Source organism: Zosterops lateralis (genome assembly GCF_965231275.1).
Source record: "Zosterops lateralis genome assembly, chromosome: 22".
Lineage (NCBI taxonomy): Eukaryota > Metazoa > Chordata > Aves > Passeriformes > Zosteropidae > Zosterops > Zosterops lateralis.
The window spans coordinates 5681089-5705065 of NC_139782.1; the positions used below are offsets into that span (position 1 = coordinate 5681089).

The following is a 23977-nucleotide window of genomic DNA, read 5'->3' on the forward strand; positions in this document are numbered from 1 at the left end:
GAGAGAAAAAAAAAAAAAAAAAAAAAAAGGCGAGCAATGGTGTGGCTGCTGTAATGGTGGAAAACTGATTAAGAGGAGCCGGGGGTGAGACAAACACAGGGTAAGGCTGATTCCAGCAGCCCCAGCCAGCCGAGGGCTCGCAGATGGGGCTCATGCTGGGTGTGCTGGGCGAGGGAGGGGTAAGGGAATGTTTTGTTCTCGTTAGAACCAGAACCGAGGATGGATTCAAACCGCATATTTGTTCCCCCATGTATTACGGTGCTGCATATTTTTGTGTGCCCGTAGCAGCGATAACGAAGATCATGGAGGGTGTTTGCTACAATAGAAAGATGGAGTTTTTTTTTTCTCCTTGGAAATGCTGTTTGAAATATTACTTCAATCCCTTTTTATCGAAAAGGATTTCAGCTTTTTTTTTTTATCCATGCAAGAGATATTGAACGTGTAGGATTTTTAATCCTACAGCTTTGTAGGGAATGAAGATGTGTAAAGCCTTGCATGTAAATATGAAAGAGACGAGGCGTTTTATTAACAAAAAAATCTTGTCCAGAAGAAAATCAGAATGATGTAGAGGTTGTTGTAAGATGTCAATTTATCATTCCTGAAGATGAACTGAAATTTTAACGAATGTGATATTTCATTATTCTCTAACAAAGTCATGGCTGGGACTCGTTTTATACCAGGCATCCTTTCTAGGATGTGCCGACTGCCACGTTATTATGCATTGTCTCCACAGGAGGAAATAGGAGGAAAGGACTGTAAATGTAAGGCTTAAGTGATTATTGAAACAGCTTTCGAGAATAGTTGGCTCAACTCGGAGAGGTGATTTAAGACTGAAAAATTAAACGTTTTGCCGCTGTAGGATATCTGCACCTAATCGTGAGAGATTTAGCCCATATTTTAAGCTGATCTGGACACGAGGATGTGAATCAAGACAAAATGCTGCCGATGTGTATGTGAAATACGTGTGAGGAAACGAAGATGATATGTTAATACCTAAATCCTTCCCTAAACGTGCTAGATCAGAGCTTTATTTCTCTCCTTTGTGTGCTCGAGGAGAGGAGAAGGAGAAGGAGTGATAATAGTGTAGTTGTTTTGGTGGCTGCAGATTAGCCAGGGTGTCTGTTTGATTTTCTTTTTGCTGTGAATGAATGGATCTCTCTGTGCCTGGGCCCAGTAGCTGCAACAAGATGGCGTTTGCAGCAAGGCAGCTCTCATTTTTCAACTCCTCCTCACCCCAGCTTTGCCAAACTAGATCTTATTTCGTAATTGTGTTTTAGATTTACTTTTCTCGTTCTCTTTTGCTTTCTTCTCTTCTGGGGTGGGGGGTAGGAGGAGCATTTGGAAGATTGCTGCGAGAAATCTGTGGGTTTTTTGGGGTTTTTTCCTTAATTTTTGTGAGCTCCTCCAGATAGGAACTAGGTGGGAGGAGTAAATACTTTTATTGAAATGTTCACATAGGCTCTAAACTGAACAGAGGGGTGACACAATTTTCGTTTTTACCTTGCAGTGCCTGCTTAACACCACCAAAATGTTCCTGGCTTTTATTAAGCCTGTTGCTAAAACCTAGTTTTTTATACGTAGAGCTGAGGTGTACAAAGGCTGCTGGGCCGTGGGTCTCTGCTGGCCAGGTAATCATCAGATAAAGCCTGTGCAGACAGGTGTCTTTCTGTGGCACAAAAGAGTCTCCTGTCTGCTTCAGAACACTCACAATTTGTGGAGGGTTTAAGGCTGCTGCTGACCCAGAATTACTGCCATCCTCTGGATAACTGTTCTTTTAATGGGCGAGAATAAGAAAGGCTTGGGGGATGTTAAAACAGCTCTGTGTCTGAGTAGCCTGTTTCAAAACAGCATTACAAATTTCTAAAGCTTTTTACGTGTGTTTTTTAGTATCTTCTGAGAAAAATGGACTTTTGATTTCTGACTCTTGTGATATTTCACTACAGTGCCAAACTCCTTAACTTTAGTAGCCTAAATAAAATAGCTTGGTTAATATTTGATATACTGGACTCAGGCTTAAAACAATACACTTCCCAGCAAGGAAAAATAAGAAATGCTTGTTATGTCTCCTGTATTCAAGTGACCTCCAAACCTTTGATAGTATCAAACGTTTTAGTATTTATCTATTACTTAATGTATAATCAGTTGTTTGTTAGTTTATTGTAGTAACCCAGCTGTAGCTGGTGCAGAACGAAGCTGGGAAGCAGCAGAGCCAATTTTCAGTTGAGGCTTGTGGTGCTGGTGGTTTTTTTATTTAAAAAAAAAAACAAAAAGCTGAAATTAGCTGAGTGCATTTTACTCTTCTGGTGTTTCAAGAACATTTTTTTTTAATTAAGCATACTGTTCAATAAACTGTTAGTTCCATTTAATGTCAGTGTCCTGTTAAACCTGAAATTACTTGTGCCATTTTTTTGTTACTACTACTTTGTCCTTTTAGTAAAGGATCAGAAAGGAGCAGAGTGAAGTGAGATTCTCTTCTGGGTAAGATAAATTACATTTATCCTTGTTGAGTCCTTGCAGCTGCTAAGTCAGTACGTAGCAGGCATCCTAGCATGAAATCTTTGACAACATGGTAAATTAAAATTCCACAGGAAATCTTAGCAGAACAGTTTTTTAAATCACCTCCGTGCCTCGTGGAAATGTGGAGATGCTGTATTTGGACTTAATGAGAATTCTTGTGTAAGTAATCAATGAAGCTCTTGTATAATGAGGGAGTGGATAGAATTTTGTGTAGCATTATTCTTAATATCATCCCAGAAGAAACACTCCAGAGCTATTAAAATTTTTAAAACTTGAACCATTAAACTAGTTTACTTAAAATAAGAGAACCCCTCAACTAATGCAATTTCAAGGCCCTTTAATTACAGTAGAAATATATATAATGTTTGTAGGATGCCTTTTCCTGAAATGAAGCAAGATGTTGGCTGCCCTGTGGTAACTTCCTGGTGCTTTGGAGGCTTCGATTTGGTCATGTGGAAAACAACTAAACTGCTTCTTCTTAAATAGTAACTTAGTTACGATTTCTCAATCCCTGTGAAACCAGATGCCAATTCATCTGAAACTTTTGTTGTTTTTGTAGATTCCTACCAGGCCCTGGAGCTGTGGTTGGGGATGTTAAGCAAGTGTTGGGTTCAGCTGGTTTTGTAGTTACTGCAATAAAAAAATTGGAGTTGTTTGCGCCCTGTGAAACCAGCGGTAGATTTGTCTCCTCCACGCCGGGCTCAGCTCATGTTCTAGGCACTGAATTGGATTAAATTCTTACTGTCCATGGATTTTGGCTCTCAGCATTAGTGGATTGGTAATTGATATTCTCAATTTTAATATCCAGTTTTAGCCATATGGCACAACGTAATGTCTCAGCAATTGCATTTAGCGCTGCTTCGTTATGAGCAAGTCGAAATGGGAAATTTGGCATTCCAGTTGTTGAATTATCTTTAGGTGAGTTGTCCTTGGAGTCTCTAATGCCTGTGGTCATGACAAAATTTTAGATGGAGTCTTTTTTTTTTTTTTTACACAATTTTACTAGTTATGTGGCCAAAAAAAAAAAATAAATAACCTTGAAAGCAGCTTGCTTGCATTAATGAAATGTTTCTTAAGCATGTGACTGAAGATAAAAGTGGACATTTTTTGAAGGGAGTCTTTTGGTTGCTTAAAGTGCAGCCTGAAAATGAAAAGAATACATACTCCATTCAAAATGTTTTTTTTCTCCCCACTGATAAAGTTGGAACTAGTATTAGCCAAGGTCATGATAAAAAACAAAAATACCCTTAAGCCCCTATGTTTCTATTTAACATAGTGTCTCAATTTATTATTTCTTCACAGGGTGTCCAGTGTGCTGGGGATTCTGTGAGTGTGGATTTGTTTTTCACCAAACAGAAATATATGCAGAATCCATAGATACTTGAGCCAACTGGTAGTTGAGCAGAACATTAAGAGGTTTTTAAAAGCTTTGAGCTGGCTATGAGCAGTACCTTTACTTGAGATGCCAAAATAATCAATGTAAATTACTGTGGAAGGCTTCCTAGTACAAAAATATGGACACTCCAAGATAGGTTTTGAGGCAGAATGCTGCATTTTTATTAAAATAATAGAGGATTTCTGAGGAGAGAGAAAGGAGATGGTAAGCCTTGGATAGAAATACACACTTAAAAAAATTCTTGTGAACATAAAAGTCAAATATTCTTAGCTTCTTTTTTAACTTGTAAAATGAGTTCTTTGCAATTAATATCTTGTAAGAATATTCATTTGTACTAAATAAATACAAATGAATTAATGTATGAATGTATTAACACTTGTCCACTGCATTTATTGGAGCGGTGTAGAATCTGTTACGATTTGTTGGTCTCTTGAGCTTTAATGGAATATTTCTGCCTGTCTGAAGGCTTTGAGTGTACTGGTTACAGGGGGTGATGTTTGCCTTGCCCAGTATATTCTTAGAAATGCAGGAATTTTGTGTCTTGAACCCAGCTAGGGAGTAAGGATAATATTCATGGTGCCATCTGGAAGCAGCCAAGATGTGGTGTCGCTTGCTATGTATATCTTACTCTCCGTTTTAGTAGGGCTGCTGGAATTAGATGCCTACATTGGATTTTTTTTTTTATGTGTTACCCAGAAAAAATACTTTTTGGGGGACGTTCTGGAAGTGTAATTTGTAAGGAGCCATGGAAATAATAACTTGTAAATTCTCTTCAGGGTTTTCAGCACTGGCCTAAAGTGAGGATACGTCCAGATGTTACACATTGACCTGGTTATTGATATTTGGGGGTGGACACAGGAATAAAAGCTTGAGAAAGCAGTTAAAAAGCAAATGTTGAGGATATTGCTGGATTGAAGTCTTATTAAAATCCAATAAAGTAACTCCAGCAGGTTTAAAATTGGAATCCTTTGGAAGGTGTTGCAGACATTTTGAAGACCTGGCTTTGGATTAATAAGGATGTTCCCTATGTCAGATATTGCGTGGTAATTAAGAATTGCTGAAAACAAGATATTTTTGTCATGAAGGGAAGACCTACAGTTATTTCTGCATTTGATGGGACTGAAGGGTTAAAATTTGATCTTCCTGTGCTGTGCCTATTTTGGAATCCTAATAATGGATAAGTGAAAATGAGGCTGAAGACCTGAGGAAGGTGATCTGAGGGAGCTTAAAGGAGACAAGCTACAAGGTACCTCTCTAATTGAAGGTGGTAAAGATAGGCTGAATCCTGGAGTTATTTTCATGGATTGTATTTAGAACTTGATGAGGGAAAAATTAGTAGCATTTGATACAGTGAAGGGAAAGAGGCTGATTAAAAAATCTAGTTGCCATTTTAATGGGAAATGTAATTCATTTCTGCAAGTAGTTTGCCTGAAACTGCTTCATTAAAAATAAGTATATTAATTTGAGGAGGTAGAATATCAGCTTGTCAAATCACTGCAATTTTGAAAGGTTCTCTGTTTAGAAGAGAAATACATTCTAGATGTTATAAGAATTAATTGAATTGTGTATAGTTAAATATTTTTTCTGTGTATTCCTACCTTGATCTGAAGGTTTGGCTACATTTCATGCCAGTTATGTTTATCATGTTTTTTTCAGATGAGAATATTTTTGATGTCTTCTTGAAAACTGCAGTAATGCCTGCCAGCACTCCCCAAAAAAAGAAAATATTAATTATCTGTAATTAGATAGATTAGATAATTTTTTGTAGCTTTATGTAACGTGGTCCTATATTCAAAGCTATGTATAGATTTTTGTCACTATTTTAAGCTTGTTCTTTTTTTCCCCCAGCAAAGGGGAGAAAAAAAAAAAAAGAAGTAAAACCAAAATACTTCTCTCTGGAAACTCAAAGCTCCATCCAAACTCCTGCATGCTGTGTATGAAAGTAGGTTTAGGGAATATTTTATCAGTTCAGATATCAGTGTTGATTTGACTCATGCTCATTACAAAATCAAACTGTGTTGGGGATGAGGGAATAAATAAAAAATTTCAAGGCTTTCTGTATGACTTTGAGACAGGCAGCTGTGGGTGTTGGCCTTCACTGACAGGAAAGGGATGCCTTGTCTTCTGTGCCTTGTTTTGTCTTCTGTTACAGTAACCTTAATTACAGCAGCTGATGGCAGTTATTTTCTTTCTTAAAGAAAGAGTTTCTGCTGAACTGTTACAGGTGAGCTGTTCATTCTGTGCATCTCGATTTTCTCACTGCATTTCTGGCTTTTTTTTTTTTGCCTGGCTTGGGTTAAATGTAGGGAACCATCTTAAAAGTCTTCTCAGGCACACGTGCTTTGTGTTTATCCTGCCATTTCAGGATTTACTCAAATCTGTCAATAAAGAGAGGTTATCTAAAATTACTTGCAAAACCCTGAAGTTATTTGACAAGCTGAGTGGGTTTTGTTTTATTTTTGTGAAACGTTGAAGTTTCCAACACTGATCTGACAGAAGAATCTTTAATCGTGCGCCTCAAAATTGGAGTTTAACTTCCAGGGATACAGAAATAAACATGCCCAGTATTAATGGGCTGTTCCTTACTGTCAGGACTTTCTCACTGGCACATCTGTGCTAACATGGGATATTTTCCCAGATTTCTTTTCCTGAGGGTGGCTGGGCAGGATGTTGAGCTTACAGATGTTGTTGGAGATCAAATGTCCTGTCCAGATGTGCCTTGTGAGCTTGGGGTGGTGCTGCCCTTCTGTAATCTGAGGGAAACGTGGCTTTCTTTTTGGAACTGGAGAAATTAAATCTCTCAAATCACACAAAACACTTTGTATTCAGTCCAACTGTTTGGAGTTTTGTAGGTATTTGAGGGATTTACCAAAACGAATGTGGGGTAGGAGGTGGCTCAAAGCTTTGAGGCTAAAGCCATACAGAAGGTGGTATAAATGTGCCTTTTTTGTTGATGCAGAGATCTTAAAGTCAATGCTTTGTTATCTTCAGTAGTAAAATTTGTAAGGCCAGACAGAAACGTTCACTCTGTGGACAGCACTCATCAGAAGTCCTTGAACTTACTTCTCAGTTTGAAATGTGTGCAATACTGATATTTTCTAGTAAGATCTTTGTGGTAAAACCCAGTGCAGAAAGTCTGGTTTAGTCATATGTGTGAAGCTCTGTCGTGTTCAACTTTATGTAAATATTATTTGAGCTGATACATCTTGGTTAACACCAAGTGGTTCAAGGTATGTGTTGAGCACAACCAATGCTTGAATCTCAAAATAAATAAGTAAACTTAGATTTCAGTATCTAAAATACTTTTTTAAGAGTCATAACTGCATAATAGAAAACTTTACTACATTTTGTTTCCAGTAAATGACATAACAGAGCTAAACAGAGCAGGCCTACGCCTGCCTCAAGGTGCTGAGAAGAAATCTGTTTATGATCCTCTTGCATTTTATCTTTTTGGTTCCCAAAACTCTGGGAGGATTTGTTGTTTTTCAGATAGCCTAACAAATGTGTCAGGAGGTTGGTGTGGCAATTTTCTCTGTTTGTCTAGAAAAATGAAATAGATGTGTTAGTCTGCTGAAATCTTTGGTGCTTGAAATAAGCTGATACTGTACTAATTAAGGAGCTGTCTTTGTTGGAACATATGTTTGATATCCCTGTTGCACGTTCTCTGTGAAGTGGCAGGACTCTGAAGATAGGCTGCTGTCTGTGTAACAAAGGTGGTGTCTGTACAAAGATCAGGAATGGGCTGCTTGATGCTCATGGCAGTTTAATTGTGCTGCAGGTTACCAAGTCCTGCATTTCACTGCAGCTGTCAGATATTATCTGGCCACTGCCTGAAAACTCACTGTGCAAGTTCCTTGCTGAAAATGCCGTGTAGTATTCACAGGAAATAGGACTGAACAGGAGCCATTTAATGCATTTAAATCTTGACAGAATAGTGGGGTCTTCAGTTGGTGCCTGAGATGTTGGGGAGGTGAGTTTCTGTGTGTGGAAACTCAAATATCATGGACACTTTGGACAGAGAGGTCAAATTGGTTGGTTTGAGTTAAATTCTTCCTTTCTTCCTCTGACCATGGACAGTAGATGAAGTTGCAGCGTTTCAGGAAGTACTGAAGTTCAGCATTTCAGGAAGTGCTCTGCTTTATCCTGCTGAGTCTCTCACTGCTGCTGTAGGGTGGGGGAGCTTGTGCAGGGCTTGCCTTGGGGCTGGGAGCTCTGGGCACACACAGCACGTAGGGGTGGGAGCACTCAGCTCACACCCCCAAACAAGCTCCAGGTGCTGGTGCCCATCCAGAGGGGCTGTGCTCAGGCTCCAGGGTCAGGGCAGAACCTCAGCAGCTCCAGGGCTCAACCAGCCTTACTTGGCTGCTGCTTTGGCACCACTTTGCAAGTATTTTTTCCATAAAATAGGTGGGATTGTCTTCTGATGTTTTCAGTTTTGTCTTTCGCAGTTAATTCTCTAGTGTTACTGTTTTGTTTTTTTTTTCCTATTTATTGTGTTTTCCTCTATATTTTGATCACCCAACAAGACAGATGCCATTTCCAGGAACACAACCGATACTTAAAGATTAATGCCAGAAGTTTTCAGAGAGTTAATGCAGATCCTTTAGGAAGAGGAATGTCCAAGGGTGAAAGCAAGTATTTCCTGCTGTACCTTTGTGCTTTCTGCTGTGATACTGGCCCTGGGCTGTGCTCTGCTATCAGCACTGAGCATTGTTGCCTTGTGTTCCCAAACACCACTTCTCAGTCTAATGGATTCAAGGTCTCCTGTGTTACTCGACTTTTCAGGCTCAGCCTTGCTTTTCTTGTTCTTCTGTACCTTATTTTGTACAAACAGTACATATCAAAATACAGCAATTGGGAGAAATCAATGAGCTACTCAGGGCATAAATCATTGCTATCAGAACTAGTGGAGCTGCTTGGACATTGATTAAAGATGGGGCATGTTGATTTTGAATTATTGCTCAGTCTATTTTGGGTGAAAATATTAGAGAAATACCATATTTTAATCTCTGCTGAGTATCTTTTATCTGCTATATGCATATAATATATTTTGTTGATTTTTAAGGTCCACTGGAAATGCTTATCTTCAGACTGGTGCTGGAAAGCAGCTGTTTTTCATGGTATAGCTAAACTTATTCTAACAGTGCCCTGTTAATCTCTTACTGAAGATCACTGTGCTGTTTGAACACTAAATTCTTAATTTCAGTGAATTAAATGTATTCTGTTTTTTAGCTGGGGCTTGGATAAAGATCTTTCACATGGTTGTAAAGAATGAATATTTTGCTTTTAGCCGATCTCTGAGGCTTTGTACAGTCTGTGTAGCAGAGGCACAAAGGAGCAGATGGTTTGTTCCAATGTCTTAACTCCCCTATTTTTGTTGGGGCAGATGTGACAGCAGCTGTGGTGAGAAGGTAGTTATCAACTCAGGTCCAGCCTGCCTCGAAGAAGAGGTTACTTTTGTTGCTTATGTTAGATTTTTCTTCTTATTATTTTTGGTTTATAAAAGCTTAATACAGTAAAAGCTTGTTGGCTTTCTCTGAGTTGTTATGAGGCAGAGCAGGAAGAAGAATCCCTGGTTTCTGAAGAGCTCCCTCAGGATTTGATCCTGACAGCAAAAGGCATTTAGGGTGGAACTCTTGATCCGTATGGAGAAGCACAATTGAGATTTGATGGTCCATATTCTATCTTGCTGCTCCTGGAAACACAATGTGTTTCTCATTAGTGTTCCTCATTAGTGCTCTGAGGGCCTTGGTGCAGTGAGACATGGCAGCATGTGAGCTTCTCAGCCTGTGCCTGGTGCTCACATCAGGGAAATGCTTTTCTAAAGCAAAGTTGACCATAAACACTTCAGATCTGGAAATGTCTCCCTTAGAGCAAGAGTAAAAATGCACCAATTTGATTGGCTCTTCATCCTTGGTTTTTAATGGTTTTACTTTTAAGGATGTAAGAAGTAGGGTTGCTAAGTGTGGCTTTCTGGAAGTTGGTTGTGTTTTTTAAAAGGGTGTAGACAGGAAGCAGTTGATTCTTCTTTGACTCAGTTGACTCTTTATTAGCTGGCATATGTAGAACGAAATGGATGATTCAGCTCCTGTTGATAAAATAGCGGAGCTGAAATTTATGGAAATACAAAATACAATAACAAGGATTTCTGCTGATTTTCTGTGCTTATGCAGGCACAGAGTCTTAGTGATTTATTTTTTGTGTTAGTATTTTTCATGTCTATTCCGCTGGTTTTGCTTCTGGGTTGTTTTTTTTTGTGTTGTAAATAAGTGATCGCACAACCCATTTCCTCTTCTAATGTAATAAATATTGTAGTGAAGATCTTAATGTACCTGCTGATGTCACTGTGATGGCAATATCAGAACCAGCACATGAGTTTTAACAAGGTGAAGATCATTCCAAGACAGATGTGTTGGCAAGCAGAGCTGAGAGAAATCCCATCCAGGCTTTTGGAACCTACTTGTTCTCTTACACTTTAATCCCTGACAGGGCAGCTGATCCACTTCATGGATTTCATTGTAATCTTCAGGATTTTGGTAACAGGAGGTGCCTCTGCCAGGTTTTGCATCTCCCCATTCATTTATTTGCCTGGGGATTCAGTGCAGTGTGATCCAGTCACTCTCCTCAGCACCTACTGGGAAATATTTGGGGAGAGCTTGAGCAGAACATCATCCTGATGGAGAAATCCATCAATCTTTGTGAGGACTTCTGAGCATTTTTAAATTACAGAAAATGAACTGAAGACTACTTGAAAATTGGCTTACCCAGAAGTGACTTTTAAAAGACAATATTTGGATACTTAACGGGAATTCTCAAGAATTACATTTCTTAATAGGATTGCAATTTACTGTAAGCATGTTCTTAAAGTGTGGATTAAAAACTTATTTTGATACCTGAATAAACATGGTTTTAATGTTGACTTCCATTAAAAAGAAACAGCTATATGAATTTAGATGTGCAAAGTGTTTTCATTTGCTGTATAATGATTCTGTCACACTGGGACACTGTGAACTCCTACAGCTGTGTGCTTCCATTTCTGGCTTCCAGGAGAAAATGTTCTCTGTGTAGCTTGGATTGTGTACTGCCCCAAACCTATAGATTCAGCTGATGGACTTGAGAGATCACGCATTTTATCAAAAAGATAATATCCTGATACTGTGGCGTTACTTGATAATATCACAGGAATATTGCAGTCTTACTTTAATTATTAATTATTAAAGCCAGACTGCAATATTCCTGTGGTGTGTGTGCTCTGCCCTGCTTAGGTAAACACAGATTCTGGTGGCTTTGAAAACGAAGTGAAAATATCAGTAAAAAGTGGAGGTTCATGATAAAAGAGTTGAAGAAAGCAATGAAAAATGACAGTTGAAGTAAGAAAGTAAGAAACAACTGTTCAGTTACTGTAAGGCTCTGCAGATGGAAGCATCTAGTAATAAATGCTTAGTCATTTCTCTGTTGGTTAATTAATAGTAATATATTCTCCTTCAGTGCTGCCTGTGTTTTGTTTGTCAGTCTGGTAGTGACAGCAAAATTGCTTGGGTTTGGATAAGGGGACACTTCCTAAAGTGACAATTTTCAGTGACTTTTTTTTGATAAATGTAGCTAGAAATTTTTGCATAAGCAGATTCTAAGTTTTTATTTACTCTGGCTTTGGGGTTTTTTAATATTATTTTTAAATAGTAAGATCAGAAAAGAAGACAGTCAAAACCATCACTGACTAGTTGGATAAAATTGGTGGGGTCATCTAGAAATATGTTGCTCTTCAGAAGGAGCAACTGCATAGAGAAATTGGAATAAAACCTAGAATATTGGCTTATTGTGATTTAATAAACAGAAGTTTGTTGAAAACTTTCACTAAATACCAGCAATTTTTGTTCTTAAAATAAGTTAACTTCCCATGCCTGCTTCTTATCAGGAAGTGTAAAAATGCTCTTAAATGGGAATTTCTTTGAGAGGAAGACAGAGAAGAAGAGATGTAGTTAGGAAATGTTTGAGCTTGGGTCATTAAAGTACCAAGAGTTATTAATATTTGTGAACTACTTCAAAGATCTCTTAAGACTCTTCTTTTTTAAAAGTGTTATTTTAAGAATTTGGCTTTAGGCATGTGTTAAACTTGTAATATCAGTTCTTTTAGATTTTTACAGAAATTCTCTGCTGTACCTAGAATATTAAAATGAATTTTTTTTTTCAATAATGCACATGGCTTCCAGATGCATTTAGAAAGGATTAATGAAGTGACCTGTTAGAGTCCAGATTTTTATGCTTAAATATTACATCAGTATGATTCTTTTTTTAAATGTAGGTCATGGGATTAGCATCAGGAAATGTGAGTGTTTTGGCAACATGGGATTGTGTCTCCCATGAAGGCAGCTGGAGTTTGTGCAGTGCTGGTGGCAGGAGGAGACATGGACCACTTCACATCAGAGCCGTTCACTGCAGTCCTGTGTCCTGCCATGATCTTTGCATTGTTGTCTCCTTGTTAAGCTGCTATTCTGAGAAAGTGGTAAACTATCCAAAAGGTTGATTTTTCAAGTGCTTGTTAAACAAAGGGAGGGATGACTCCTTGGAAAATGGAGGCACGCAAGGAAGAGCTGATGGATTATGCATGATTAGCATTTTGGTGACTTTCAGTAGGTGTTGTGTTGTGTTGCTGTGTGGTAACAACCTCTGGCATATTGAGGAATTTGAACCTTGAAGTTTAACTTTTATGGTGCATTATTCATATTCTGTAGCAGTTTTGGAGGAGACAGAAATGCACTGTTCCTCTGAGACAGTGGTTCCAATTTGGGACTTTGAATGTGAAAGTGCCTTGCTTAATTTGAGTTTTGCAAGGTCTTTCAAGGTTTCCAGATTTGTTAATATTTTTCTTCCCTTAATTTTCTGAAATAAATCCCAATTTTTTCTTTTTTTTCCTGAATAGTAGCGGCTATTTATGGTGGATGGGTTTGTTCTGGTTTTTTTTGTTATTTTTGTGGGGGGGTTTGGATTCTGAAGTGCCAAATTGAAGCAGTGAGGCACTTGTGAATTGCCTCAGTGCCTCACTGAGGGCAGTTTGGTAGAAGGCCACGTTGGCTGATTGGAGGCTGTTCCATGTAGGTCTGTTCTGCCTGGTTTTTCCTGTTGTATGTGCTGGTTTGTGTGAATGAGGTTACAGGATGAAGAAATGTTGCCAGGACTTTGCAAGGACCCTAGAACTGACCTTTATTCTTCAGCCAATAATTTTCCTGTGTTAATGTGCAGGGAGGAGAATTTTTTTTTATTCCTAATAATAGGAATAAAAATAATAGGAATAAAAATAGTGGTCTTGTAGATCTATTGAGCTGAGTAGAGAAAATGCACAAGTTTCTTCAGGAGGGAAAGCATTTCTAGAGTTCTTCTACTTGAAACAAAAAACACACAAAAGCTCTAAAACTGAACATCAGTGACTCTAGAAATGGAACCTGTCATTCCACGTTGAGCCATAGGTAATAGTGGAAGCACTGATGAAATCAGGTTGTTGAGTTGCAGCTATTTTTAGCTTGTATAATTATCATTTTACTCACACACACTATATTGAAAATGGAAATTTGTGAGCTCTCCAGCCCAGCCAATGTGGCTGCTGCAAGATGAGCATTAACACTGATCGACCTGATGCTTGTTTTGTGTGTACTTCCCACTAATATATGGAAAAAATGTCTACTGAGCACAGCGACTGCTTCAGCTGGGAACTTGGCAATTCTTCAGCACAAGAAGCAGCCAATACCTCCCACAGAAACATTCAGCTGTGCTGGCCTTGCACGACACAAGTGCTTTCAGGAAGTTTTCGAAGGAGTTGTACAATCTCCTGTTGTCCCTAGCAGGGTGAGCTCTTTGGCAAACCTGTTAGGAAGGTACTGCTTGCTTTTCAAAGTTTGTGTGCTTGGAAATTACAGACGTGGCAGATGGTTCCCCAGAAAGGAGACTTTCAAATAAAGGAGGAGTTTGTATCCTTTTGCTCCGGCGTATTTAGATGTATGAATTTGTAATTATTATTTTATACTTCTCTAGGTTGTACTTCAAAGCTGCCCTTGGAGGAGGGGACAGCAGAGACTCGGCTTTCTGGGCTCCAGCTCTGCACTCCCCAGGGAAAGTCTGAGCTGGAATTAACTCCTGGAGGGGCAAATGCAGATAACAAAAACATCCTTTGAGCTTCCAGCTGTCTGCTACAGCACTTAATGTTGATAGTTAGGACCAAGTCATTAAACGGAGGATGGGGTTTATTTGGAATTTTTTTTTCTATTTAGAACAATCTTGAAAGCTTAAATTTGAGACTTAATTACTGTTGCCTGGTGGCACATTGGAATTTCATGATGCTGGCAGTGATTTGGCAAGGTGGTGTAATCTCTTGGGCATCTAGCTACTGTTCTGTGATAATAATCAGCTATGTAGACTGTAAGAAATGATTTTAATAAACTAACTTGCAATTGCTGGTTTCACAGCCATTATCTCTGCCTCGTAGGTGATATATTACAGTGGTGATGGTGTTGGGTACCTGAACAAGAGCATCTGCAGGCTAAATTAGGAACTGCCTGGCTCCATCCAGCCATCCCTGCTGGCTCAGGGGTGCAGAGCAGCAGAGTAACTTCACTGCAAATTTCTGGTTTATCTTAATAGTAATACTGAGGTTTGCTGAAAGGTTTTTGGATGGTTTGAGAGGTTTTTTTGGTTTTTTCTTCCGCTCTAGTGAAGTTATTTTTGTTTGAGTGCCTCGAATAGAACAACTCTGTGTGCCACTCTTGCAAGTGTGAATGTGTTATGCAAGACATTTTTAAGATTCACATGGTGTAATGGTCATGAAAATCAGTTTTTACTAGTGTTGGTCGAGATCCTTGTTGAACTATGTTGATAAAGCCACTCAAATCCCTGTGTATCCATTGATTACATCCCCCATTGAACACACCTTCCATCTTCTCCATGTTCTTAGAGCAGGGACACCTACTGGGAGTCCTGGGCAAGATCCTCAGTATCTTCTCTGATGCCTGGCCCCACAGCACTGTGCATGAATTGCTGGTGTGTTTTAAATACTAGAATGCCTTTCAGCAATTCAGATATTAGCCTTGGCATCTAGTCAATGGGTGTGTAAAGCAGTCTAGAGAAAGTTGGAATTAACATCCAGAATATTTGGGTTGTAAGTCTTTCATTGGATCCATAGGTCAAGGGAAAATGTGTTTATGTGGTTAATGGCTTTGGAGAGAGGACAGTGGATGTGTTTAATGTGCTTAGGAAGTTGATTTGTTTTGGAGAGTTGGTCAGATTTCCTATGATGATAAAATATTTCAAAATGCTTTCCATACTCTTCCAAGTCCTTTTTCTTCCTTTTGTTCCCTGCTTTCCTCAGCTTCATGAAAAAAGTTGTATCTTCTGCAGAAATCTTCATATGTAGACTTGCACCTGGAATATGCTGGAGTTGAGATAAATTTTCAGGCTGGGTTGTCAGCTCAGAGTAACTGCTTCAGCATCTGTAAAGAATAAAGGATACTGGGCTGGCAGCACTTAGTGAGGGAAGCTTTACCCAGAAATGATGAAGCTTTTTTGACTTGTGGAGTTACTTTAGTCTTTTTCAGCCCAGATTTCTGGGCTGGTTCTTCACTTTGGAGCAGGAGGCTGTGGGCATGTGGGGACACTGGGAACACCAACCCTGTGTGGGGCTGGCTCACCTCCAGGTGCTTTGGTGTGATGGTTTAACCACTTGAACCATGCTCTGAGTGTTCTGTGGAACTTTTTGTTCTCTGCTGTTTTTGAAACCCCAGTTTTTGGTGTCAAGGGCCTGCAGCTCTGGACTCAGCAGGGCTCTCAGGGCAGCATGTGGAGCTCCTTACAAGAACTCTTTGCTGAGCCAGTGCTGCGGTGCACGGAATGAACTGGCCTCTAATTTTCATGTTGCTTTTACCAGGCTACATTTTTAGCTAAAAATGGAAGCTTGTGGCAATGCAGATCTTTTTTTCATGAGTAGCTTGTCTACTTTTGTCCTTAAATGAGCTCCATCTTTAAGGTGGAATTGAAAATATCTCCGTTGCCAGGACTGCGTTCTGCGAGCATCGCAGGGTGCTTTCAGCATCCTCAAGTGGAGACTTAACCCTTTGAAAAATAAACTCAACTTTTGTGGAAAAGTTTGCTGTTATGCTTCCTTCCTCACCTTTCAGGCTGGTTAAAGTGGCTTTTGTTTTGTTTTGTTTTTGTTTTTCTTTTTTTGCAGAAGGCATATGAAATCTGCAACACCTCTCCTGCATTAATGAGGGTGCAGCACAGGACAATAATGGTGTGTGTTTTGGCCTTTGCTATTGTGTATTCTGTGTGCTGTTAGTGTGCCAGCATAAATTTACTTGTTTACATTGCAGGTAATTCTTTCAGAATTTCATTAGATTTCGTTATCTCTGTAGTGAGGGCAATTTTTTTTTCCTGTCAAGACTTCTGAAAGTTGACTGGAGTTGCCCTGTTCTCAGAACTTGGAATGGTCATGTCATGTTTTTGTGTCTGGGGAGGGTTGGAGTTTGGCCTCTAAGGATGAGTTGCTGTTTTGTGTCCCAGAGTGTGTTGTTCTGGCAGTAATAAACAAAACTGCTTACACTGTGATGGTTTCATAATCACAGTATTAAAATGTTTATCTATAAATGAGCTTGGGTGAGGATGATCCATATCCTAAGTAGCTTAACCTCCATACCAGACGCTGAAGTGGTTTGTAAATTCTCCAGCTGGTAGTGAACTGTAAAATCAGAAACGTGTATTTTATGTGAGATTTCAGGTGAAAGTGTGTGGAGTTCTAGGCTGGCTTTCTGATTTCAGGTCATTTTGCTTCAGTACCTTCTTGCTTTGTGCTCAGAATAATCTCCCCTGTCCTGTCACAGCAGCTTTGGACACTGAGGGTGTCCCTGTCACCCTCAGCTCTTGTCTTGGTGTGTGACAGAGCCAGATCCAGATGTTTGGGATGTGGAAGTGGCTGTCAGTGTTTCACATCTTGGGGTGGACTAAAATAATGCTTTGTGCTGCCAGGGGAAAAAACTGTTCTGAAATTTCTTACATTTTTCCCTTTGCTGCAAGGCCAGTTTGTTAAACCAGTCCAGAGTGTGAGTGTGAGTTACTGAATGTATCAATTATTTTTGGACTTTCTGATACCATTAGTGATTTAAAGTTGTAACTCTTCTAGAAGAGCGGTGTGCTCTCACTTGAGCTCATTAGTAGGAGGTTTATATAACTTCTTCTGATAAAATAGATATCATGATATTTAACTGTGCAGAGAAGGCAAATGTAGCTCAGGGACAGGATTGAGCAGAAATAATTCCAGTGTGTTAAAAATGCTGATTTGGGGGGGTTGCACTTTGTAATACAGTGAAAATTGTATGAGTGAGACTGTATTTTCTTCTAATCCTAAATTCTCTAATAGCATGGACTTCTCTATCACCAGGGGAATGATCTCAGGATTGCCAGAGTTTTTTGGGAAAAGGTCAAAATGAGCTTCTTGACACGAATCCGTCTTCTGGTTGTGTTACAGTTAATTAAACTGTGCCCGTTTCCTTCATGAAGGCAGGACAGCTGGTCAAGTTAGCTAACAGAAATAGTTTGCACTTTGATAGTAGATTAATTTCTGTTAGATTTGTTGAGAAATTGGTGCTTTTTTGTGATAATTGCATTAATTGTGGTTTTGGTGTCTTTTTTTTTTTTTTTTTTTTTTTCAGAATTTACATGTTTGACAGCAGAAGTTGGCTTTCTACTGTAGTGAGAGAAAATGTAAGTAGAGAGAAAATGTGATTTTTTTTTTTTCTAGTCCTTGAGAAACATCCTATTTTTTAAAAGTGGTTAATTCAGATTTTTGGCTGTTAATCTGTGCAAGCCTAAAGTGCCTGTTTTCTCCTTTAGCATGTGTATTCTTGTGTCAACAGGAAGGATTCTAAAATGGCCAGGAAACCTGCTAAATAATAGATGTTAGTGCCTGCCTTCTGTCAGACAGGGAACTGGCAAAGCAGAGGGAGACCACAGATGAAACTGTTTCATCTCAGTGGGGCAGGGAACTGTAATAAATAAAATGATGAGAATAGTCATTCTCTCATGAATGAAAAATTACTTCTCCACCATGTTTGACAAAAGAAGGCCAAATTTCTTTTGTGCAAAGTGGCTCTTGTCAGAATGTTCTTTTCAATGTGTCAGTATTATTTAAACAGAATCTAAAACTTTCAGAGTTTATATTCTGTGTAATTGTAATTATTACTATTGTTCTTGGAGCAGTAAAATCTTCATTACCTTCCAGACTTTAACTTGGATGTCTGTGAGGAGCTTTGCTAATTGGCCAAGTATTTGCTGAGTTAAATCTGATACTTTCAATTACTGGATGTGTAACTGTTTTTCAAAATGCAGGCAGCAGCTTTATTCCTCTGCCCATGTCTCCCTCTGGATCCAAGGGGACCCTGAATTTTTTCTTCAGTTTTAGTTTCTATAAATTGAGAGAGAGAACTCCTCAGATTCGTTCCACAAGCATTTCTGATCTCGCTGCCTTTCCCACTGAACAAAAGAAAAACAAGAAATCCATCTCTGCTCCTGAAAAACAAAAAGAACCCTCAGCTTTTCAAAGCCAGTGTGACGTCAGCTCACTGTAACTAACAGTGAGTTGTGGATAATTCCTTTGTCATTGTGAAAATGTCCAAGCTGCTGTGCATGTTGCTAATAGGATTTGTGGTATCTGCTAGATTAGCACAGCTTCATTTAATCAGATGACCTGCTCTGGGGACTGTCTGCTGGCCACGCTCTGAGCTCCTTGTTAAGGCTGGAAAGTTTGGGCTCTGTTCTTGCAAATGTTTTGCTTTTCATCCGTGTTGGAGTGATGGGTGTGTTGGCAGGAAAGAGGTTGAGGGAACAAATGTCAGACAGCCTGTTCATGGGAGAAAAGGGATTTGCTAAAACCTCCTTAGAAAAATCACTGTGCCTGAGTAAAATATGAACAATTTAGCTTTAAAGCTTCTGTGTTACCAGACTTTGCATCCACAATGGCTTGGTGGGATTATGTTAGGCTTTGGTAGTAGTAATATCTGCTAAAAATACCTTGTGGCAAGCAAAGTTTGACCAGCGAGGGATAGAAATTCTAAATATTTGACTTAATGATAGCTGTAATTTCAAATGTGGGGGGTTTTATTCTTTTAATCCGTAATGATGATTCTCAGGACAGAGAGAGGGTGAAGGACTCCATCCTTTTTTTTTTTTTTTAATAGGAATGGTGTAAGGAAATTAAAAAGTTTATAGTAAGCATTGCTTCATTGCTGTTGCCAGCAGAATTTCAGAGAGGAAAATATTTAATAGAGGACTATATGTTTGGATGGGTTATATTCAGTTTCAAGCATCAGTTTACAAATGAGTGTCAGGTTATTAATGATACCTTGGTTTCAGTAACTGGATTTAATTGGATAAACAGTTTGAGCTGTGGAAAGGACACTGGAATTGTTAAAATGAAATGAGTCAGTTTGAGTTCTTCCTCGGCCTTTGAATTTCTCTGTCACTGTTTTCTGAGCAGTGAGTGAATAATTCTTATTCTTCAAATAAGAATTAGTCCACTGGGATTCTGAGTATATCTCCATTTGCAGGAAGCACATGGAAGTTCTGTAAGGCTTCCTGCAGTTTAAAAAATTAGTGCAAAGCTGTTGGACACACAACTGACTGGCCATACATAACTCTCCTCTTACACAGGAATATAGCTCATGTTAGAGAGAGTTAGAGAAAAGCAAACCCTGAGCTGTTCCTTGACATAAATGATGTGATAAATCCTTTGGACACAGCTGAATTGTGAAGTTTTGTTGTATGTGGAAAGTAACAAATCAGGCAAAGCCAATCAAGACAGATTTTTCCTGTGTGGGAAACAGAGGAACAAAAAGTGACTCTTCCATGGGTACCTTGGAAGAGATGAGCGACTTGGGTCATCTGGAGGAGTGGGGAATAGTGAAGTGCACAGATTGTTATCCAGCAAGAGGAGAATTACCCACAAGGTGTACTGGTCAACAGGATTAGGGGAAATAAGCTTAGACCAGAGACACTTAAGCACTTCAGCCCTTGGAAAGGTCTTGAGGGGGTTGAGGAAAGTGAATGTGTTATTCCTGAGGAGCTGCCTTCAGGGACACACTCACGTATTCCAAAGAAGGTGAGGTAAGAGTGAGCTTGGCTCCTGCCTGGTTCTGCACAGCTCTGGGGATAATGTGGGGAAAATGTGTGTGGAACTTGAGGAGTGACTTTTTTTTCTTGAGGTTTGCTTGATTTGGAAATGCAGCCCAGAAATAGGATCATCATCCACATCAAGCTTACAGATTCTTCTAGAAACCTTCTTGTAAAATGGGGTTAAGTGCCTTTAGAACATGCCAAGAAATTAAAATCTATTACTTCAATTGTGCTTGTTTGTGATGAGCAGAGACTGTTCAATATATGATCCATATCTGTAATATAAATAAAATTTCCGCTATATTTTCTCCCCATGCAGTCTTCTGACCTTACCTGATGTCCTCAATCTTTTAAAGATACTTTTTTTAAATACAAGACTGGTAAGCTCTGATTTACAGTAGAGCTAAAAAAGGAAACGGTAGGCTGGAACCTTTTTTTCCTCCCACAAATCTCATATCCCTACCATAAATTCAATTGTCTAAAACTTAGTATAAAAGAAATAGTGGAACAGCCAAGCTGGTCTGCTGTTTGTCCCATAAATTTTACAGTTTGCTTCAGAGAACTCCTATATTTTAGTGCCCTTGGCTGCTGTAGGGTTGTCATTTCCTGAGTGAGTTCAGTCGTATTGGCAGGAATTAGCACTTCCTGTTGATGTTGAAACAACAAAGACTACAAAGAGAATGTGGAAATGTGCTTTAAACAATTCCTATGGATGCTGACAGAAAGGCAGTTCAGAGTTTGGAGCTGCTTGGAATGCCTTTATAGGGGCTAAGTTGGAATTCTCAAAGTGGATCAATCTTCAAGATGGGAACTTAGATGGATACAAGATGGGAAAATGAATTTTCTTAATGTGGCTTTTTTCCTAGGATAAGGGTTCATCTCCTTAGGCCTCTCCCTGTTCCATGGAAAGAAGCTTTGTTTCATTTAAATGCAAGAGAATTCTCTCTCCCAGTGCACAAATTCTGCAGAAATAAATGGGTGCTATTTTAAGGAGAGCATATCTGCTCTGACTGACATGAGATTATTCCTCCTATTGTATTTTTAAATAAAGCTGCATGTAAAATCCTCAGTGTAGTTGCTTGTACCTGCAGCTGGAATTCTTGGTGTCCTGAGTCTTTATTGCAGTCTCATCAGTGAGTTGCTGTGACCTTGGGCAGAACATGAAAGATTTGGCATTTCTTGCTCTGAAATAGGAATGATACCATCTCTAAATTCTTTGTCTGGAGTGGTCAGTATTTGCTTAGTAGGAAATGGGCTTAAATATTAACTTTGAGAATGGCAGAGCTGGATATGAAGAAGCAGAAAGATCTGAAAAATAGCAGTTTATTCTTAAATTAACTCCTTTCTGACAAGAGCAGGGCATTAGTGTTTCACCAGGTGTGTGAACAGCCCAGGAGCTGCAGACATGCTCCAAATTCAAACTGATCCAGCCCAGAGGGTTTGTCTGAGATGCAGAATGAACAAAACATCTTGAGAAACAAAAGAGCATTCAAAAGAAAAGCAGGATAATCAAACACTCAGGATGGGTTTTGTCTTAGCTGGATTTTGAGCTGAGCTGAACAAGCAATCTTAAAGGGGCTTAGAGATGACCCTGGAACCAGAAAAGAGAAGGAAGAGACCCAATTTCACAATGAAGTGAAAGGGCCTTGAAGTTGTGTGAGTGGAGCTTTTGGGAGAGAAGCCAACTAAAATTCCTTTTCTAAGATACTGTGGGTTTCAGAGAAGAGGAAAAAATGGTAAATGATGCTATGACAAGATCTGGCATCTGTTCCTAGAGGTTTCCAGTTTGGAATAACTACTATGGAGAGAGCTTCAGCCTAAGTCTGGTTATGGGGGATAGAAATATTTAGGGAATATTGAAGCCTAAATTATTTTGAAGCTTCTTTTAACAGTGATGTTTGCTCTACTGCTCTAATTTACCTTGACAGTATGTTTTTTCTCTGTTACTGTGACTGCATAAAAATTTGGGAATTATCCTCATCTTTCTCCTTGGAAAGGGCTTTAAGAGGAAAACAAACCCCACATGGTTGCAAAGATAAATAAGCTGATTAAATCTTAACAGAATAATAGGTAAAGCTGCTAGCAAAGCATTTCCTTTATTTAATAGTAAAGGGTCAATTCTGGCTAATAAAATGTTCAAAAATCACACTATCAGTGTTAATTTATAAACTCCAGGTGTTCTGTGTAGTATTTGAAATTGGAACCAATTATCTTGTTCTGCAATAAAAGATAAAATTCATCAGCATGTTTCTTCAGCATCTTCATTGCTATCAAGCTGCAGAGATTTTAAAACAAATATTTAGGAACAGCTGAGTTTGGAGATGTGGAATACTGGAAAAAAATGCCAACAGGATCTTTCTGGAGCAGAGACTTTTAAAGATAAGTTGTACATTTTAGTAAGAAATCTCCATATGGTTGTGATATTGGGAAACAGCCCAATAGTTGAGCAACTCTATAGGCAAAAGTTGAGGTTGTTTCAGTGGTTGTGATGTTTCATAGAGCCTTTGTCTGCTGGCTCTATAAAATATATGTAATTTGGTGCCTGTGGATACTGGGAATACAGAGGCTGAGAGGGGAAAAGTGTCTCCAACTCCTGCCCTCAACCCAGCAGAAAATCCCTAGTTTTACTCTGACAACTTGTTCATGTTACAGTCTGCTCTGGGATCTCAGACATTTTAGCAGTTATCAAATAAAACCTTGAACATTTGTGAGTGATCTCCTTTCTTCCAGATAGCAGAACAATATTTTTCATAACCATGATGTTGCAGACAGTTCCTACAGCATTTTGCAGGTGCTTGTGTCAGTGTAAATCTTTTTTCTTTGCTGGGAGGATTCCTTACTCTGGTCTGAAGAGCTGCAGGGAAGTTCTGACTTCAGTGTCTAAAATTGGTGTTACCTGCTTACTCACTCTTGGGCAACTTGAATTTATACAAAAATGAATCAGAAACACTCTAATGAAAAAAAAAAAAAAAAAAAAAAAAAGGAAGAGGCCTGGAGGAGAGAAATAAGTCCAAATTTTGTTTTATTTCCTGTGGCTGGAAGCAAAGCCACATCCATTTGTGACGACACCTTACGCTGAGCAGATTTCAGACACACATTTTCACCTGTAACTTCTGTGTTTATAAATCAGTCTGGCATTTTTTTCAAGTTTTGAAATGGTTGAAAGGACTTGTAATTGCAAACTCTGACTTCTAATTCTCCTGTTTCTGACCTGTCTTTCAGATTTCTGGTTGTTTCAGAGGTGGCAGTGGAGCACACCTTTAGCACAGGAAAATGAGCGAGCTTGACCAGTTACGCCAGGAGGCCGAGCAACTGAAAAACCAAATCAGAGTATGTATTATGCCTCAGCACAGATAATTGTGTCTTGGGGAGGGCAGAAATGATGCTTTAAATGTTTCCCCAATGTCAGAGTTAATGCAGAAAGGGCAAGCACATGTGACTGCTTTAGAAAATGACTTTTTGGTCTTTTATGTTGCTTAGAAAATAATAGTTACAGAAACAATGCACAAAATTGCTGATCAAAATGAATGTTTACTGAAGTTTGTCTGAGCTAGACCATAACTAAAATTTTTAAAAAAAACTGCTTAAAATAAGGTCAGTGATAAAGCCAGAGCTTTGTCCATAAGTTCTTAAAAACCTCAGAGGTTGGAGGCTGCACAGCCTCTCTGGACAAGCAGTTCCACTGCTTGAGTATCTTTGTGGTGAAATTCATGTTGCCTTTCTTCCAAAAGAAGAAGAAATTTCAAAGTTAAATGGACAATGTGTGTTGACAGCAGGCAGTGTATTATGATAATGCTGCTGTTAGGATGGGTCCTCTCTGGGTGACAGGCAGAAATGTTTTCTGAACCTTGGGTTCAGGGGGCTTAATCAACCTGATGAAGCAAGAGAAAGAAATACACAAAACTTCATCCAAAT

General features: G+C 39.0%; 1 protein-coding gene across 12 annotated transcripts in view; it reads left to right on the plus strand.

Annotated features, from left to right (window-relative positions):
- The window catches only part of GNB1 (G protein subunit beta 1), a 35359-nt gene that overhangs the window by 1134 nt on the left and 10248 nt on the right, over positions 1-23977 (plus strand). For 8 of the 12 annotated variants that reach the window (XM_083876704.1, XM_083876706.1, XM_083876700.1 and 5 more), the window contains exons 2-3: positions 17605-17656; positions 23285-23392. In XM_083876704.1, the coding sequence (XP_083732830.1) occupies positions 23336-23392 (57 nt within the window). In that variant the 5' untranslated portion in view covers positions 17605-17656; positions 23285-23335. Of the gene's footprint in view, positions 1-25; positions 101-6112; positions 6138-16127; positions 16191-17604; positions 17657-23284; positions 23393-23977 lie in introns of those variants that run through there. The other 4 variants (XM_083876705.1, XM_083876703.1, XM_083876707.1 and 1 more) reach the window with 4 other exon arrangements.